Source organism: Xenopus laevis, chromosome 1L, assembly GCF_017654675.1.
Source record: "Xenopus laevis strain J_2021 chromosome 1L, Xenopus_laevis_v10.1, whole genome shotgun sequence".
NCBI classification, from domain to species: Eukaryota; Metazoa; Chordata; class Amphibia; order Anura; family Pipidae; genus Xenopus; species Xenopus laevis.
In genome coordinates this window covers 206754367-206776160 of record NC_054371.1, presented here as the reverse complement: position 1 = coordinate 206776160, position 21794 = coordinate 206754367, and the positions used below count along the sequence as shown (strand labels likewise).

General features: G+C 37.1%; 1 protein-coding gene across 1 annotated transcript in view; it reads right to left on the bottom strand.

Annotated features, from left to right (window-relative positions):
• LOC121395542 (cAMP-specific 3',5'-cyclic phosphodiesterase 4D-like) overlaps positions 1-20526 on the bottom strand; it is a 61643-nt gene extending 41117 nt beyond the window's left edge. Inside the window, exon 1 of the mRNA XM_041569255.1 lies at positions 20429-20526. Within this exon, the coding sequence (XP_041425189.1) occupies positions 20429-20470 (42 nt within the window). The 5' untranslated portion in view covers positions 20471-20526. The remainder of the gene's footprint in view (positions 1-20428) is intronic.
• Positions 20527-21794: the final 1268 nt, after the last annotated feature.

Here is a 21794-nt window from a genome sequence, read left to right as displayed (position 1 = left end):
TGGTTCTCCTTTTTTTATACAAAAATAATATTCTCATTCCATGAGTTAATGCCCTCGTGTATGCAACACAGAACTTTATTTGCTTAAGTAGTCATTATTGCCTAGAGTTACACAGCCCGTTATCCACAATAATCCCCCCAAATCCTTGAATTAAGGAGGCCACAACACAAAACAACTTACTGTATAACTTACATTCATGTTGTTGCTACCAAAGCGCAGAGTTATTCTACAGGGAAGCAGGCTTTAGATTACACGTTAGTGGTTGTCTAATGTCGTTAAAGGTAGGTGTTTGTCTCAAAGATCTCTTTGCTAGAAAATCTACAGTGGGGTAGGATCAGCCTGTGAGACCCAAGTTTTGGTCAAGACTCAGATATTGCAGCTCAGCAGGGAAGTGCAAGCCTATGAAAAATGACCAGATGAGTCTGTGGAGCTTGTGAACTTGTTAAAATGGGACAGAGTTGATTTTACAACCTCAGAAGTAAAAGTGCAATTATCATTCTTTCAAAATTGTTCTTGTCCCTCGATGGTTCAGATGACATAACTCACACATATTTACACATGTCCCCCCACAACACCGGACTTGTATGGTGCGTCTCCATCACTCCCCCTAAAACAAATGCAGAACTGAAGCATTAGGTATTCTGCCCCTAACAGAGTCTGCAGAACTGATACCCCATCAAAATATATAGTAGGGGGAGCACAGACAAGCAATCACTCTGACAAGAAGTGCTTTTATTCGATAACTGGCTCTAAACCAATTTTTGGGCCGTGAAGCTAGTTCTTAAATGCTACATGAGTTTCTTGACCCTGTTGAATGAGCAGCGGGAAAATTCTAAATCTGATAGAAGACAATAAAAAGAACTTGGTAGTACCCCATTTCATCAATTAGAAGAAATCATTAAATAACAAATATTAGTTTATGTTCTTGGCAATTCCGTCTCCATGAAAACGGAAGCAGATTATCTATCTATCTATCTATCTATCTATTTATTTATCATCTATCTATCTATCTATCTATCTGTCTGTCTGTCTATCTTATTTATTATCTATATATCATCTATCTATCTATCTATCATCTATCTATCATCTATCTATCTATCTGTCTATCTATCTGTCTATCTATCTGTCATCTATCTATCTATCTGTCTGTCTGTCTATCTTATTTATTATCTATATATCATCTATCTATCTATCTATCTATCTGTCTAGCAATCTGTCATCTATCTATCTATCTATCTGTCTGTCTGTCTGTCTATTATCTATCTATCTATCTATCTATCTATCTATCTATCATCTTTCTATCTATCTATCTATCTATCTATCTATCTATCTATCTATCTATCTATCATCTATCTATCTATCTATCTATCTATCTATCTGTCTACCAGGAGTGTTTATGTGTGTGCGTATTTTTATATCCATTAAAATAGTCTATTAAGTCTCCAGGCCGCTATGCATAAGTGCATGAGTGAGCTGGAGTTCCTTTGTCCTGATACAGCACTAAATGGATTAATACTGTTTGCCGTGGCAGTATTTTAGTCTTCATTCCTCTTGTTAAATTTCTGAAACAAATGATTTGACAGCAGCATCCGTCCAGTGATGGATAGGTTTGTGTAAAGCAGAGCCTCTGTGTTTTCGGCTGAGTTAGATGATGTTGTCTGGCAGTGCTTCTTGGCACATTAACCAACAGGGAAGCTGAAAATTAGGATTTCTCTCCAAAACCACTAATAGAGAGTTCATAGTCATAGTGAAGTCTAGCATTCAGCAAATTTGATGTGTTAATTAGAGGTGTTGCATTAACAATGCGTCCATGGCAGGGGCTTTCTTGCTGAGGAACTATCTAGACTAGTTGTCTGTTTGCTTTTTGCTTTTCAAGCCTTTTTGTTGAAATAAGCTTCTGTTGAATGGTTTAAACTGGAATATTGAATAACATGTCTTGTCTTTATGGCAAATATTTAGCAGTGTTTCAAAGACTCTTAGGTCAATCTACCTATTTGGGAGACATTTTTGGGAGACCTGCTTGCTAATGATGCTATGTTATAATGTGATATACTGTACATTCATTCAACTCCCCTTGCCCTTTAATGGGCTGTTCCTGAAGCCTCCAAAAACTTGACACACTCTTCCAATGCTCCTCTCTCTTCAAGTTGACTCTTTTGCTCCTTTCTATATTTTATTATTACAGAGAAAAAAAGGTAATCAAATAACAGGAATTAATCAAAATAGAGTCTATGGGAGATGACCTACCTGTAGTTCTGAGCTTTCTGGATAACTGGTTTCCGGATAACGTATCCCATGCCTGTACAAGGGATATACCACACTATTGGGTCTGTCCAAGCACTTCTACCTAACTTTTTCTATTGTGTTAGTAAATAGTGATGGACGAATTTATTCGGCAGGCGCGAATTCACGGCTAATTTGCGTGATTCGCCGCCATCGAAAATTCGCGAAACGCCCGCGAAAATTTGCGGCAAAAAACATGCGCCGGCGTCAAAAACGGGCGCCGGCATCAAAAAACGAGTGCCGGCGTCAAAAAAACGAGCGCCGGCGCCGTTTCGCGAACGCAAATTCGCCCATCACTATTAGTAAAGCAAAATAAACTCTACTTACACTATATTAAAGGGGTGGTTCACTTTAGTATGTTATAGAATGGCCAATTCTAAGCAATATTTAAATTGGTTGTCATTATTTAATTTTTTATGTTTTTTTATAGTTATTGTTATAGTTATTTGCCTGACTGACTGACCCCATCTAAAACAAATGCTCTGTAAGGCTACAAATGTAGGCTACACATTTATTGTTGTTGCTACTTTGTATTACTCCTCTTTCATTTAGGCCTCTCCTATTCATAATCCAGTCTCTTAATCAATTCAATGCATAGTTGCTAGGGTAATTTGAACCCTAGCAACCAGCTAAAAAATAGCTGACAATAAAAAATAAAAAAAACAATAGCAAATTATCTCAGAATATCACTCTCTCCATCATATTAAAAGTTAACTCAAGGGTGCATAACCCCTTCAGTCTTGTAACTATTGAGACAAACATTGTATTACCCCAAAATCTTGTTTATGCACCAGAATGGTGGACCTGATGCCCATGCAATGGCTACACAATTAGACAGTGAGATGGGAGGGGGGATATGAGAAGGGTAGTAACATCTCTAGGAAGTTCAGAACGGAAAGTAAAAGTAAATGCCTGCCCCACATTTATGCCTGAGGCATATGTATGATTGCAATATACGACTGAGGTTTTATAAATGATACATTTTTAAAAGCTGTGGATTGTTTCATAAAAAAAAAGAATTTGTGTTTTATGTTTATTTTGAAAAGGATTTTTATTATACAGTTTTAGTGTGAGTGACAGGTCCCCTTTAACCATTGTCCTATATAATAAAAAGATGGTGTTGTAGCTTTTCGGTTATACTACTTGTGTCTCTTATATAGAGAAGATGTCCTGGTGCAATGTCTGTATTAGGGGCACTAGCTGCACTAGGCCATAAAAACCTATGGGGTTATTTTATAAAAGGCACTAAATTTGCCCAAGAGCAACCAATCAGCTGGGAACATTTACTGGTGGATACAGTGCCAAACAGAACAATTTGTTGTACGGGGCCCTGTGATTTCTAATGGCGACCCTGGTTATGCACTTTGGCAAAAATACTATAAATGCAAGTTATACTAAATGGCAGTGTGTTGGGAGTTTCCTTAAATGAGAAGGATCTCGTGGGATTTGTTGTCTAATTCTGGGCAGTGTCATTCTGTGGCTACTAAAGCAAATAAAGTTCTGTCTTGTATAAAAAAGGACATTAACTCAAGGGATGAAAACATAATTATTCCTCTTTATAGGTCCCTGGCAGGGGCGTAACTATAGAGGAAGCAGACCCTGCGGCTGCTGGGGGGCCCAGGAGGTATAGGGGCCCCATGAGGCCCTAATTCGTATCCAATTTCAATAAATGTTGGTAAAATATGTCAATCTCTAGACCAGGGGTCCCCAACCTTTTTCCACCCGTGAGCAACATTCAGATGTAACCAGAGTTGGGGAGCAACACAAGCATGAAAAATGTTCCTGGCTAGTGCCAAGTAAGGGCTGTGATTGACTATTGGTAGCCTCTATGCAGCCTGTAAGAGCCTCTGTTTGGTAGGACACCTGGTTTTTATGCAACCAAAACTTTCTTCCAAGCCTGGAATTTAAAAATAAGCACCTGAGGTCACTGAGTGCAACATCCAAGGGGTTAGGGAGCAACATGTTGCTCATGAGCTACTGGTTGGGGATCACTGCTCTAGACATTTTGGGGGCATGAAAAATAATTTACTGTGGGGCCAGTAATATCTAGTTACACCATTCCCTGGTAAGGCCTCATCTGGAGTATGCAGTGCAGTTTTGGACTCCAGTCCTTAAAAGGGATATAAATGAGCTGGAGAGAGTGTAGAGACTAAGTGCAACTAAATTAGCATCATGAACACTAGTAGGTAAATGCAGTAAATCTTTCAGGTCTCAAAGTGAAGAACTCACCAGTTTAGAGAAGGGGTCCAGGTGCACCACCCTGAACCTTCAGCTGAGGGAGCGGATAACCGTATAGAAAAATTGAGCAGGCGCTTCCAAGGACCAATCTTCTAGGCAGACTTTTCAATTAAAAAGTATTGTTTGCTCCGATTGCCGATATGGCACTCCTAAAGATTACCGCCTGTGAACTCCATTTACTTTAGGGTTGAATTCTCCTTTAATGTTTGTTTTTACCATTACATTTTCTTTGCTCTTTTTTCACTATGTATGGAAATTTTTTTTACATTATTTCTACTAAATTTTGTGATTCCAATGATGAAAAAAAACACAAAATGCTTCAAGCTCTCATAACTTAGGATGTTTCTGTGTTTATGCCAGAACTTTCAATGCTGCAGTGGCCTATTTTCCCATCCATATCCTATAAAACGAATGCAAAGTCTAATGTACTTATGTGAAACAAGCCTTTATATAAACTCATGAAGCATGACAGTGACAAATGGCAGCAAGCAGTAAAAGGGACATCCCCTCAAGAAAAGTTCATGGTAAACTAAGATGCATCAGTGGTATTTATAGAAAGCTAAAGGCATTTACTGAACCCAGTGTGTTGGAAGGGCTTTTCCAGGCATGCTAAATAATGCAATAAAAATACTTAGGTGCTGCATACTCATAGTATTATTTATGTCAACATGTGCACCTGTAAATATTAACAAACGGTAATGGTTAACAAACTAATGGTTAAGGTGGAAAAAGGCATTTAGTTTAATTTAGCGCATTTCCACTGGGTGCACAGAAGGCCATTTTTCACGGTGAAGCAGAATTTTCAGCCAATTCCCATCTCAGGCACAATCCCCCCCATGTTCTCCCCATTTACCTCGCCTTTTGTGTCTTTTTTTCCTGTTGAAAATAATATTAGTGACTACTAAAAAACCAACACCAGCAATTGGGTCAAATCAAAGGAACTAGGCATTAATGATTTTTGTGGGAAAATATTAAAACCAGTGGTGACCCTTGGGCTGATCACCACTTGGGGCGAGTTTGGGTTCAAATTTGGCCAACTGTTGCGGGTTAGGGTTGGGTTCTCGAATTTGCGAATTTTTTTTGGTCAAAACTCACAAATTTTAATTTAAAACCACCAACTCGAATTTGAATGTGAGATTTATCACACCTTGACCCTGGAAATAGTTCTAATTTGACCTTAAACCTGCTGAGTTCATGTAGAAGTCAATGGCTGGGGTCCCTTGAACTATTTGAGGTTGTCAGTAGTAGTGATGAGCCAATTTTTTATGGCCTTCACTTCAAAAATGAAGCCTCATAGACTCCAATGGGAGAAAAGGAATGTTGTGCGCCAAAAAAAAATGTTATGCGTCAAAAAAAAATTCACACGCAAAAGTCCTGTTTTTTTTCAGACGAATTCGATTCCAGTTTTCGGGTCAGGACTATTTGATTGAATTTTAGATGTTCTAATTTTTTCATAAATAACATACCATTCGAATTGTGAATAAAATCAAATTTATTCGAGTTTTAAAAAATTTACATTGTTCTAAAATTCAACTTTTGATAAATAACCCCATAGTGTTATTACATGCAAAGGTCAGTTATGTTGCTTTAAAAATAAGTATGGATGCACACATTGGATGTAAAGAGTGTTACTTGCTGTCCCCAGGAAATTGCTGATCACTCCTTTAAAGTCAGGAAGCCCTTTGCCCCCTAAAGACAAACCTGGCAAGTACTTCACATGTCTTGCCTTCTTCTGGATTAGGAGAACCAAGGGAATTTTATGATCTTAATCTACAGGCAACAAAGTGCACATTTTGCTTGAGCTAGTCATTTGCTTTTTCCCCCGACGAATGTTTTCTTCATGCAGAGTGCTGAGCATTATACAGCAAACTGAGATTTGCTAATTAAGGTTTCACGTCAACTGCCAACTCCCACTGCTAGGGATTCTCATCCAATGCAAATCACTATAAATAGTAGAAAAAAAACATACGGAATGAAGGTGAAAACAAGGTGTTTTATTAAAAGCAGTACCCTCGTGTGGCACAGATACCTCAAATGAATGACATATACACTTTCTTAATTTTAAATATATGCAAAACACAGGCAGTTCAAAGTTTCCTATTACAATTCAAAAGAATCTCCACATTTTTCCTATGAAAAGAATAACGTAAGGATCACTAACGAAAATATGTAATTAAACTCAGGTCTTTCCTTTGTAATAACCAAAAAAAAATGCTTTATTTGGTTCCAAAGGTCAGATTTTTTAAATGTTCTAATGTCTGCAGATATCTTTGAGCTAATGTACATACGCCGCATGACAAAAATACAGTAATTGTATAAAAGGGACAAAAAGCCATACCTCCCAACATTTTGGAAGTAAAAAGAGGGACAAAAAATTTTTTTCCGCACGTAGCGCAGCAATTTTTTGACCACACCCCTTTCTGTGGCCACACCCCCTAATTACCATGTTCGTTTTACAAAATTTGGCAGGTTATGAAAGTTTGAAAATATTTCTCCTTATCTAAACTGTGTTTTTGTGTCTCAAAATTGTTACAAAGTATCTTATTTGCACCTGTTAGCTGTTCTGTTAAAATCCAATTAAGTGAGAAACTTTGTTTCTTTTTCTGGCTGTTCAGTGCAGAGAAAAGAGAGACTTTCCAGTACAAATGAGGGACTGCGGGTTGAGCTGTCAAAAGAGGGACTGTCCCTCCGAAAAAGGGACAGTTGGGAGGTATGAAAAAGCCCCTCACTCAAACACTGCCTGGAGAGCACAAGAGTCATTTAAAGTATCTCTATTTTCTTTACATGAGAAGATGCTGCTTAAAAGTGTATCCATCTATATATAAACCACATGTGGACTGATTTGGCTGTTGAAGGGCTTATCCAGGAATGGGATTCGTTATTTGTAAACCTATTATCCAAAAAGTTCTGAATTGGGGGAAGGACATCCCCCATAGACTTTATTTTAAAGGAGAAGTAAAGGTTAAAACTAAGTAAGCCTTATCAGAAAGGTCCACCAAAATATACCAGTAAACCCTCAAAGTAATGCTGCTCTGAATCCTCAGTCAAAAGAAACACAGCATTTCTTTCCTTCTATTGTGTACACATGGGCTTCTGTGTATCAGACTTCCTGTTTTCAGCTTAAACCTCCTTGCCCTGGTTGTGAGCATGCTCAGTTTGCTCCTCTTACCCTCCCTCCTCCCTCCCTTGTCTGCTGTAATCTGAGCCCAGAGCTATAAGTGAGCAGGGAGAGACTCAGACAGGAAGTGATATCACACCAAGCTAATACTGCAGCTGCTATCCTAAACTTCTAGAGCTTTTTACTCAGGTATGGTAAAACATTGTACAGAATACATATAGCATTCTAGCTTGCACTATTGCAGCTAATCTATTGGCAATAATATGCCTCCGTAGCTTTCCTTTCTCTCTGTAATAGAAAAACAGTACCTTGTACTTGATCCCACCTAAAATATAATTAATCCTTATTGGAAGCAAAACAATCCTTGGGTTTATTTAATGTTTCTTTAACATAACAGGATCCACAGCAAATGCAACTAAACTGATATATAATAGGTGGTTCACAGCACATATTAACTCTATCGGGGGTTCAATAATAGTTTTTCCCATGTTAGCAGGAATACGACTAGGGATCTGTAAACTGATGCAAATGTGGCAAATGCCAGAGGGGCCGTTATAAGATATAAGACAGTCACAAGATCATTGATGGGCTTCTGTGTGCTTGAAACGCCAGAACCTGGTCGTGACACTCAAACTGAAACCAACACAGATCATCAATCGGACGGCCACTGTAACCCATTCAAGGTAACGAATCAATACACATTATCACAGGTAGTGATGGGCGAATTTGGGGCATTTCAATTCGCTGAGAAATTTGTGAATTTTCCAAAAAATTTGTGAAACGGTGAAAAATTCACGAAGCGGACATTTTTTTTTGCGCCTGCAAATTTTCGTGGCGTTTTCATAAATTTATTTGCCGCGAATTTGAGCCTGCCGAATACATTCACCCATCACTAATCACAGCTACCGCATAAGGGATACAGTTTTGCTCCCACCGCTTTATGAGATGAATCTGACACCATTATAGATATTTATTGACATCAAAAATGTTATCATAAAGTCATTTTGAACAAAGCATCAACTAAAATACTTGTTCAGTTCCAGTATAATCAGGTGGTTTTGATAGGATGGATCTTTAATAACATAAACATGTTATAAGATGTATGGAAAGAATTTGAAGGCACACAAATGATTAATCTAGATGCAGACTTACAGCAGGCTATACTGGTATGGTTGGAGAATGAGGACATGGTGGGAAATAGCTAAAGGTGTTCTTGAAAAATAACAGCACATTACCAAAATTCATTTTATTGATACATTATGATGGAAGGGGAGGAGAACTACTACAATCCATAAATGTATGGATACATAGGCCCAATACCATTTCTACATCCCATGGATTCACCAGGGATATCCAATATAAAGCTTATCTATACATATGTAATCCTTGGTTTAAAAAACCCTTTTGAAGCCTCTCCAATTTTCCTTATGAATTCCAGGTGTGTAAGTGTGGATACAAATGAGCGCAGGAAAATCTGCTGCAAAAGGTGCCTTTATTCAAAACACGACATGTTTCGAGCTCTTACTCTTTATCATATTATATAAAGAGCAAGAGCTCGAAACATGTCGGGCAGATTTATCAAGGGTCGAAGTGAATTAGAGGGAATTTTCGAAGTAAAAAAATTCGCAGTAATTTTTTGGATACTTAGACCATTGAATAGGATACTACGACTTTGACTTCGAATTCGATTTGAAGTAAAATAGTTCGAATATTTGACCATTCGATAATTAAGTATTGTCTCTTTAAAAAAAACTTTGACTTCGCCAAATTAAACCTGTCGAAGTGCAAATTTGATGAAAAAAACCTTTGCTTCGATATTCGAAGTCGAAGTAAATCAATTCGATGGTCGAATTTCGAAGTATTTTCAACTTCGACCCTTGGTAAATCTGCCTTGTCATGTTTTGAATAAAGGCACCTTTTGCAGCAGATTTTCCTGCGCTCATTTGTATCCACACCTACACCCCTGGAATTTATATAATACTGGCTTTGGATGGAAGCAGAGTGTTGTGATACTGGAATATTTTCCTAAGGGCAACTAAGTACCAGTCTACTTGCTTATATCTCCAATTTTCCTTAGATGGGAAAAAAAATCCTTTCTGACTCCAAGATGGTTTAAATGGCATTTAAATGGGAGGTTATTTAATACATATATTGTTATTTACATTGTTCTTAAGATGAGTCTGCAATTCATAAATGTGTGTAATATTCAGTTTAATATATTTGATAATCTACAGCCTTTGCTGGATAGGGCTGTTTCTATCTGTATGATTATTAAGATGTTAGATCCGAGATCTTGTTTTACTTATAATAATGTCCTTATAAATAAAGCCAGTGGATTTAAAAGTGATGGGGCTCATATCAGTGGTTTGGAATTACTTCCATCAGGGATATTAAACCGCAGATCCTACGGTCGTTATTGAACTGGGATGTTTGCAGTTGCTGCTGAGCCACAGCTATGGGTAAAGTGTTGGACATCCCTGTTTATTATCAATAAAAAAATAATATAAATTTAACACAAAACATAATTTAAATATGTAGGTGGGATTTGTAACCAATTGTATACAGGTATGGGACATGCTGTCCAAAATGCTCAGGACCTGGAGTTTTCCGGATAACAGACTTTCCGTAATTTGGATCTTCGTGCTTTTATTCTATTAGAAAATCATGTAAACATTAAATAAAACCTAAAGGCTGGTTTTGCTTCCAATAAGGATTAATTATATCTTAGTTTAGATCAAGTACAAGGTACTGTTTTCTTATAACAGTGGAAAAGGAAAATTATTTTTAAAAAATGTTATTATTTGGATAAAACAAGTAAATGGGAGACAGCCTTTCTGTAATTCTGAGCTTTCTGGATAATGGGTTTCCGGATGACAGATCCCATAGTTGTATATTTTTGTCTGACTTTATGATAATCAATGAATAAAGCATACGGCACGCACTTCACAGAACTCCAGGCAGTGGTAAAAGTTCAAACAGCTTTATTTCACAGACTCATACAGTATCTTATCCTGACGCGTTTTGTGTGATCCCAGACATAGTCATAGGCATAAATTAACAATACTAGACCCTTAGGTTAAAAAGCATTGAGTGCTTGCATCATCACTGACGCACTTTCTTTTACTAAAGTTAACCCTTTCTACATTACTCAATGTGAAAAAAGCTGTGCACATATTTAGCATCTACTTCTAACCAAACCACTTCTATTTCTATGTACAATTCATTAATTGAAACACGTATCCATAGTCAAAAGTAACATTTGTCTCTTCTTCTATTCATGTAACAAATCCGTAAAAATAGATAAAGAAACATTTTACCTTGTATTTTTTAAAATTTTCAATTCATAAGACAGAATATTTTATAAATAAAGGGATTAATATATTTAAATCTGCCAATTTCATAAAAATTACCCATTTCATAAAGACAGCTGTTAACCTTTTATTCAAAAAGTAATATTCTAAAATTCATTCCCTTCCAAATGATTCATTATCTTCAGAGTAATTCATTATCTTACACTTAACAGCTGACATCGCAGCTGAAGTCCATTTGATTACCGAGTATCCAAGGTAAAAATCCACCTTACTTCCAATTTCAATAGCTTACTTAATTTGTTCCCTCCTCTACTCAAATCCTTCACTTTATCTATACCTTGAATCTGCAGGTATCACACATTTCCCTGATTACATTGGGAAAAAATGTCTATAAATTGTGGTGGCATCACTTCTAGCCCCTATCTGGTTCATATGCTCACACTTTCTATTCTTCAGTGACTTTCTGATATGTCTGATAAAAATGTACTGTACTTTTTTATGCCCCTTAATTAAGGTTACAAATAATCAAAAACACTGATTTATTAACAATTTTCCAAAGTTCCCAAATCATTCTTGGACAGCAAATAAGTGTTAACAAAGAGTTAAAACTCCTACCTCCTCTGCATCCTCCACCAATCAGATCATTTACTGCTTGTGATATAAATGATACATTAGAAGCCAATGACATTGTTCAGAAGGAGAAATAAGCAAACTAATAGGCCCTAAAATCTCAGCTTGGCTACACACATGCTGTATGAAAAACAGAAGCTTATGACTAGTTGGCATCTCAAAAGATCTACTAAGTAGTGATGAGCAAATTTATTCAGCATGCACAAATTTCCGTGTTTCTCCCCGACGAATAAAATCGTGAAACTGCAGCGAAAATTCACCGGTGAAAATTATGACGCCATCGACAATAGTGACACCGGCAATTGGACAAAATAGGCGCGTCAAATTGTCGCCATCGTCATTTCTCGGGAAATTCGCAAAACGGGAAAATTCGCCCATCACTACTGCTAAGTTTTATAGTCCTGACATTCAAAAGTCAACATTTTTATGTTTCAAGTTGTACATAAACTTGTGATTAAAATAAACACTATGATGTCATCAGCATAATTAATTGAATTGGTATTAAGCATCAGCAAGTTACTACAACCTACAATGCTATCATAACATACAAGGGAAAATAACTTGACAAAGAAGGGATACAGAATGAAACAAGAGTTTCATTCTGACTTTTGTGATCCCTGCACAATCTTTAAGATTCAAGGGGTCATTTACTTAAGGCTCAGTGTGCAAAGTTCAGTTGCAGGTGCATGTTGCCATGTTTTTGCCCAAAATGCAGCACTTTTCCCATAATTACAGCATGTGTGTCTTCTCATTGAAGACAGATTTTTTTTTATATCTATTTATTATTATTGATGGGCGAATAAATTCGGCTGTCACGATTTCGCTGCAAATTTCCACATTTCGCTGCCGGTGAATAAATTTGCGGCAAAAATTGGCCTGCGTCAAAAAAATTTGGACACGCATCCGAAAAGTCGCTCACGGCAAAATCGCTGCACGTCAACACTATTCAGACACCGATTGACATTAACGCCGGCGTCAAAATTGACGCAAACGACGTTTCAGACGCGCGCCAGAAATTGGACATGGGCGTCAATTTTGATTTTCATAATTTTTTCGTGAATTTTTTCGGGAGAGATTCGCCCATCACTGTTAATTATTTAGATTGGTGCAATTGTTTCTGAAGAGGAGAAATTTCTCTTTTTATCTTATATTGGATATACAGGCACAGCCACACATTTGTTTTCTTAATTCTAGATTTTCCCCAATGGCATCTTATTGCAAGGTGAAGAAATAGACAAGCAGGATTAGCAAAGCTCATAAATACTGTTTAAACGTTGTACTAAGATTACGTTTCAGTGACCTATGCTGTATATTATCCTTTTCTAAATAGGCATCAAGACCTTCCATTCCCTTTATCACCATAGTTGCCCTTTTTCAGGACCGCTCTTGCCATGAAATAAGGTAAGAACCTTGCCTCTGTTACCGAGGGGGCGGCAACAAGTGCCTTTTGGTAAATTTAAGAACTGAATTTTCGTTTCCAAATTTCTTTAAAGGAAAACTGTACCCCCAAAATGAATACTTAAGCAACAGATAGTTTATATCATATTAAGTGGCATATTAAAGAATCTTATCAAACTGGAATATATATTTAAGTAGATATTGTCCTTTTACATCTCTTGCCTTGAGCCACCATTCTGTGCTGCCTCAGAGATCACCTGACCAGAAATACTGCAGCTCTAACTGTAACAGGAAGAAGTGTGGAAGCAAAAGACACAACTCTGTCTGTTAATTGGCTCATGTGACCTAACATGTATGGTTTGTTGATTTGTTTGTGTGCACAGTGAATCGTACGATCCCAGGGGACGGCCCTTATTTTTTAAAATGGCAATTTTCTATGTATGATTACCCAATGGCACATACTACTAGAAAAGTATATTATTATGAAAATGGTTTATTTACATGAAGCAGGATTTTACATATGAGCTGTTTTATACAATATCTTTTTATAGAGACCTACATTGTTTGGGGGGATATAGTATTCCTTTAATATCCTTTTTAAGTGAAAATCAAAACTGTACTGTATATTCGAGATGGGGGTCTTACCAGTGCTTTGTCGAAAAACAATCAAATCTGGCACTTTTTCCCCAAACCGCCAGTTAATCAAGATCCTGCTGCAAGGATTCCACCTCCTGAGTGGAATTAATTAGCCTGTGTAGTTATGTGTCTTCAGTTGTATTGCTTACAATGCCCCCCAAGTCTTAATGAATCAAATTTTAAAAAAAGTGAACTTAATACAGAACTCTACAGCATCCAACTAAGAGCCCTACTACAAGCATAGAATGTCCCATTGACAACCTTCATTTTGTCTTATTTCGTTTTTACTATTTTTTACTAGTGTTGATGAACTTTAGAGTGGGTAATAGTAATCTCCAACAACAGATCATCCATTTTTAAGCCTATTAGTTTTTAATATCTTTTATCCTTGCACTTCTTCACTTTCCATATACAAGTCCCTTTGAGTTTGAGGTTTTTAATACTAGTTATTTGCTTGTGTTGAGTTACCATTAAAGAAAAAAATAATATAACAGCAGCTCTTGGGACTCAGGGTATAATAAACCTCAAAAAATTCAAGTTTTTTTTTTAAAAAGAGTTTAAAAATTCTATTTTTTTAATACATTTTTAATAAATGTGTCCCTTAATTTGATTTAAACTGTCTGGTGCTTATGTATTCATTTTGGGGGTATAGTTTTTCTTTAAATGTATAAACCCAAGATACAAATTGAAAGTACAATTTGTACATATTGTAATTGTCATAATTGTGCTTGATAGTGATGCAGAATACTAAAAAAATAGAGGTTAAATTAACCTTTTGTATTTGTACTAGAGTCCTGAGTTTGATTCTGGCCTGGACACTATCTGCAATGAGTTTGAATGTTGCATAGTTGAGTGGGTTTTCTATCAAGTGCTCCGAATTTCTTCCTAGATTTCTTCCCTAGGCTAACTGGCTACAAAGTAAATTGACCCAATTGTGGACTGCATTTTGCAACTCTACTTCCCTTAACATTTTACAGAATTTTCAGTGACAGAAGAAATATTTTATTTTGAGGAAAGTGTCTCTTTAATCCTTACACCTTTAAAAAGAAAAATGCAATGATTAGAATGTACACAATGTTCCTCCAACTGTTTCCCCTGCAGGGCTGCTTTTGGTGGAGTTAATGATACCATGGGCATTTGTTGACTATAAACCCACTGCAGCTGAAAACAATATCTAATCTCTCTATACATCCCTGTAAAGAATAACCAATTGGCCAGTAATTCTCACAGCTGCAGTACTAGCCTGTAAAGCCTTTGCTATGTCTTCATGGAAAGATAACAACATCCAGGAGGTTGGAATCACAGCATGAACATCTATCTCTTCTATCTTCTCGTGTTGAGTTACCCTCCCAACTGTCACCTATTGACACAGTAAAAGTCAGATCTGGGCACAAGCAGGGGTGTGAATTGTTTCCCAGCATGCTATGGGTTTATTTGTCAATTTAACCATGTAAGCTATTACTGCTGGAAGGTGTTATGTGTGCACAGCCTTGAGTTCAACTTAAGAACCCAACACTGGGATACTCCTGTAATTCTATAAAAGAGTCATTCATAATGTCAGAATTATCATCCACTGCCTATCAAGGGACAGTTGCCAGAGCTGAAGAAATAAAAGCACTATGTGTATGACGTGTTTGAGTCCATTGGGACCTGAACATATGTTATGAATTCACCAGCTCGAAATATTTCAGTGATACATTAACTAGGAAGCTTATTTCTAATAAGGCTCTTTTTTTTTTTAAATGAAACTTTTATTATAGTGGTTTTATGAGTAAAAGTAGTAGAACCACCCATTGGTGAAGTAGTTCAGGGTGAGATGGGTCTCAGCCTAGACAATCTACTTTCCACTAAACATGCTTAAAGGGAAACTGTCATGGGAAAACATGTTTTTTTAATGCATCAGTTAATATTGCTTCTCCAGCAGACTTCTGCACTGAAATCCATTTTTCAAGAGAGCAAACTGATTTTTTCATATTTAATTTTGAAATCTGACATGGGGCTAGACATATTTTCTGTTTCCCAGAAGCCCCCGGCCATGTGACTTGTGCTCTGATAAACTACGCTCACTCTTTACTGCTGTACTTCAAATGTGAATGATATCACCCCCTTCCCCGGCAGCCTAGCAACAGAACAATGGGAAGGTAACCAGATAACAGCTCCCTGACACGAAATAACAGCTCCCTTGTAGATCTAAGAACAGCACTCAATAGTAAAAATCCATGTCCCACTGAGACTCATTCAGTTACAACTAATAAAATACACTTATTGGTTCAGGAATGAAATGTTATATGATAGAGTGAATTATTTGCAGTGTAAACAGTGTAATTTAAAAATAAAAACTATAAACATGACAGAATCCCTTTAAATGTAGACTCCTAGTGAAGCCAGTGCTTTCCCAGTTATACTTGTTTATTACTGGGGATATTGTGACAGCTATGACCATCCTGTACAGTTTTTCTTGACAGTATAGCATAGCACTTTTCCATGCTGTTGTGTGCAGGCTCCTGCTGAGTGCTTACTCTAAATGTGCTTTCTAGAGACCTCTGCAATTACACAAATGAAGTCTCTGAAATGAGCGCTGCCCAAATCACTCTTCCATGCTGTATTGTGTGTACTACTGCAACACTACCTAAGTCCTGCTGCTGAGTTCTCACTCTAAATGCGCTTTCTAGAGACATCTGCAATTACACAAATGAAGTCTCTGGAATGAATGAAATGAGTTCTGCCCAAATCACTCTTACATGCTTGCTACAACACTATTACCCAAGTCCTGCAGCCTTCCCAAGTGGGATCAGTCCCTGAGTTTGGGAACCACTGATCTAATGTGATACATACATGCTGTAACCATTGACTCCAATTACATAAACATTTTAAAAACAAAATGAGCCTTTCAGATTGTACTATAAACATGCAGTAGACGTTGTATCAAATTCTCAAAATGTAGAATTACTCTGTGTGTATTGTTCAGTACTGTGACTCCTTTATCACTTGCTTTGTCCAATATCTTGGAAACAGAACTTTGTTTAGCGATTCCACTAAAACAAGTTTTCTAGCGACATTGGCATTTTTTGTCATTAATATATATTGTTCATCTGTTTCCGTGTTGAATTTTAATGCTTCTCCAGGCAGTGTCAGACTGGGACACCAGGGCCCACCCAAAAATCTTTGACCAGGGGCCCACCAAGTAATATTAGACCAGGGACCCACTCTCACTGCTATTATTCTTCCTCTTCTCACTTAACCTGTATTCTCCTAGTTTCTTTTCTTTACATGTTATAATATATTATTCCATCTATTTAGCCACTTTGTTCTCATAGAAATAGGGAATGACCATGAAATAGGCCAAATGTTTAGCAGCATGAGGGCCACTGACACCTGGGCCCACCGGGACTTTTCCTGGTATCCCGATCGGCCCGTCCGACACTGTCTACAGGTTTTATCATTCTATTCACAGAATACTTCACTATCAGGCAAACTCATTTGTGTAGAACATATATTATTGCTACTAGAAAAGACTCCAAGCTCTTTCAAAGATTTTACCACAGTCACATGGCTTTACTTATAGACTAACCAAACAGTTTAAAAATAATGAACGCGGCTGGCTGAGAAATGAATATTACAAAATAAATATTTTGCTCAAACCCGCAAAATATTTGGTGTAAATTGATAATCACACTCAATATATCGTTAAAAAGGGTCTTTGGTGGTCAATACTATGGTTACCAGATATTTATTATAATACCGGTCTCTGAAAGCTGGAAACATATACTAAAGTATGAAATATCAAATTCAATGAACTTTCTCCAAAAAAGAAAATTTGCCTCAAAATAAGCAATTTACTAGGATGACACCCGAATCGCTCGATTTTTTAGAGTGTCGCCCGAAAACCCCAATTATCATATGAAAACCTGCGCAGATCACAATGTCAAGAAACATCTTCAGGGACATCTGCCATTGACTTCTGCATGACCTCAACAGGCTTTAGCTGGAGTATATTTGGATTTTTAGCAGCTTTGGGTTATAATAAAGCTCTAAAAATTTGATTTTTTATTTCCTCTAAAAATTCAAGTTTTCCCCTTCAAAGAAAATGAGCTTTAATAAATAGGCCCCTAAGTCGTTAATATTAATAATATTTATAATAATAATATCCTTGCAAATATCCATTATACGTCACAGGGCATGAATTTGCCAGTGAAATTACCCTTCCAATGATATTGTGAAACTTTGGCTAAGCACTTATATGCTGCCCTAGCTATTTTTAAACATATAGCATCTAATTATCTGGCTGGAACCATATTAGCATCTACTTATCTGGCTGGTCTCTGTATCTCTGTAGCCATTGTATCCATTAGAACAAATACACTGATGTAATGATGTGCCCTGTGGGGTGAGATTCAGCTTTACAAGAAAACTGTATAATTTATCTTGCAGATTCTCATAAAATCACATTGCAGTCTAGGGGAGCATTGTATAATATATGTAAAAATTCATTTTTGTTGATCTAATTGAATGTAGCTGAATGGGAGTGAGTTCATTTAGTCCAATAAGAGGTCTCCGCATAGAGATTTCAGCCTGTAGAAGGCACTTAAAGATATGATGTTCAGTTCTGTTCACTAACCCGTGACTGAAACGTTACTAACTTTTTTATATTATTTCAAATGCACGGATATATAGTGGATAATGTACCCCCCTACTGTAATTTATAAATATATTATAAGTAACGGAGGAGTTATGTGGCTTTTATACAGGTCACATCTCTGAGCTGAATACTAATCTAATCTAATAATATCTGTTACAGTAAGGGGGTACATAATGCATTATAATCTACAGTGTCTGTGTGCAGTGTCTTGATTCCTAAAGATCTCTGGCTTTGCTTTATTTAATACAAAATAAGTCTGTTTCACTTCTGTCATCCTTGCTGTAACCTGTCCCCATTAGTCCCTCCGGAAAGGAGTAGAGTTGCCACCTTTTCTGGAAAAAAATATTGGCCTTCCTATATTCTTGCCGTTTTTTCCTATTAATAACATTAGCATCAAGTATTATTTTTACCGGCCAGGTTGGTAAAATACCAGCCAGGTGGGAACCCTAGAAAGGAGGGATACCTAAACCAGGACTGGAGAGTGAAGGTGGGAGGGGGAGTGAGATTTGAGGGAGGTTGTGTGGAATTTGAGGTGGTGAATGGAAGAGAGGGGGAGCAAAAACAGAAAGAGACCATGCAAGGGGGGAGGGAGACCGGAGAGTCATCATGGTGGGGGGACCCAGACAGAGTGGACACAGAAAGGCAGGGAGCAAAACTTGGAATGGTGGGTGGGAGGGAGGGGAAGAGAGATCAGAGAGAAGCAATGTGAAGAGGAAAGGGGTTCAGTGAGGCATCATGGGAGGGGGAAGTGTAATGGAGTGAACATGAATGGGCAGGGAAGTGAGACCTGAGGTGGAAGTAAAGAGTGGCCATCACTGAGAGGGAGTGAGATGGTAGGATGACCCCTTGTTAAGTAACAGTCGAGCCTGGCAGTCTGATAGGAGGTGGACAGGAATGGATGAAGAACTGCAAATAGAGAGAAGCAGCGCTAGCTCTTATACACAGTGCATACTGACAAAGGATGTAAAATATAGGATATTATAAGTTACTGAGGAGTTCCATGACCATATAAAAGCACAAGTGACAGAAATGACATCACTAAGCTCTGAATAGAACCAATGACATCACTAAACACCATAAGGATATAATTTACAGGATATCCATGGCTCTTGTTTATTATAAGGATATATATATATATATATATATATATATATATATATATATATATATATATATATATATATATATATATATATATATATATATATATATATATATATATATATATATATATATACAGTATATGCTGCAGGGACTAGCTAATCCTGCCAACACAACATTTCAGTTCAATATTTTCTTGTTAGTGCTTATGTTTATAGATCCCAATTCACTGATAAAGGCATGAAACCCAAGGGAAAATATTGTTGTATTTACTATATATATATCATAACTCCAGGATGGACCTTTACAGTAGAACATTTCCTATGGTCAGTGTATGGGTAAACTAAAGATAATACGGGTAATAATAGGGGTAATTTATGACCATATATATATATTTCATACTAAGTTGGCCACAGTTGTGCAAAATTCATCAACAGTATTTGTCAGGCAAATTCATCAACAGTATTTGTCAGGCAAGTTATATGGATGCCCCTGGCAACCTGCCCTTGTCCGTGCTCTTCCCCGCCCCACCCAAGAGCAATGATGGGCACCAGTGGGGAAAGTGCAGGCAATTGTTAATTTTGCCCATCATTTAGACCCTCCAGTGCCTAGGGGAGCACAAGCAGAAAAGGAACATGCCCAGCACTCCACCACCACCTGGGCACTGCCTACCATTAGTTTCAGTCATGGTATTTGAGTCAACAGACATTTCTTGAACTTCTGAAAGTTGTGCATGATGAGACCCGATCCATCAGAACAATTGCATTCAGTTCAGGCCAAAGCACATACACAGTTGAAAATTTTGATGCATCGCTGGAATGGAACTATGAAATTATGGGGAGCAAAAATAATGCTAAGAGGCTCATCTACAAACATGTTGGCATAATCTTGTGCTCTCTGCCCTTGTGAGCAGGGTCCTCATTGCACTTACCATATCCGTTTGTCTGTAAGCCTGTTGTACATGTATCCATACATATCACAGCTCCCAATTTTTCATTTTAACAGCTAATTCAACAATAATGATAAGGATTCATAGTACAATATGAAGAGCCAAACAAAGTAGAAACAACTTACACTTTTCCCCCTTGCATACAAGGAGTCTGTATTCCTGTTCATGGTGGTAATACTTTAGAATAATATTGCAGAAGAAGTCAATCAGCACCCTGACATCTGGCAACCTGAAAAAAACATGATTAACAGTTACCGATTATTAATGGAGAAAAATAAAATACACACAAGTGAATAGAAAAAATGCACATTCATTCTGCAGTCTGTAAAGGCACATACTGTAGCTATGATATAAAACTTTGTTTATAACCATTTTTCATGGCACTTTATTATATTATGTGTATATATATTTGTACATGTCAAAACCAATCATTGTTATGGTTTGGATTGCTCTGCTCCAAATAATACTTTGGATTTCTCCTACTCAAGGGCTCTCTAGATTACAAAGTAACAGTTTTGTGAAGGTGCCCATTAGCTGCAGACTTGGACACTGTTGGCTAATCCATTAGCCCATAGACATGATTTTGACTCCAAAATGTTCATATATAGAATATCTTTGAGGGATATAAAGCTAGGTGGGAAATCCTGTTTGATATAGTTCAAAAGCAACAACATGGGATGTTAATGTATTCTAATTGTTGGCCCGAGGGACAAATTTTGAGATCTGCCCAGTTTGATCAACATGGATCTTCAAAATAGATCTTGCCGGTTGTCAACTTGGCCAAACAAGAAAATGCTTTACAGTATAATACTGTCACCAAACAATTTTGCCTAGTTTTGCAATTATTATAGCTCCCCTGCTGATCATTATTATATTCATCAAATACATGCTTTTATATGGTCATGGAACTCCTCTGTGACTTATAATATCCTTATATTTTACAGTAGGGGGTAGTTTATTCACTATATAAAACACAACCATAAAAGATAAAATTATTGTGTAAAAAGTAAATGCAAATACAGGTATGGGACCCATGATCCGGAAACCCATTATCCAGAAAGCTCTGAATTATGGAGAGGCTGTCTCCCATAGACTCCATTTTATCCAAATAATCCAAATTTTGAAAAATGATTTCCTTTTTCTCTGGCAAAACCAGCCTATTGGGTTTACATGTTTACATGATTTTCTAGTAGACTTAAGGTATGAAGATCCAAATTATGGAAAGATCCGTACAGACGACCCTACTATTGAGAATATAAAAGGAAGCAAAAGTATAGGTAGAGGTGAGTTATGGGGAAAAGAGAGATAACTGGAAAACATTCTAGTGAGATCAGAAAAGCTTACATGCACAAGAAAGGAAGAGTTGCTTGGCAAGGAATGATGAGCAATGAGTGTAAGTGCTGAGTAACTAGTCAGCACTATATAAATAGTGGATAACAATTACAAAGGGGAGCAAATAAGATAAAAGGGAAAGACTTATAGTGGCTGTAC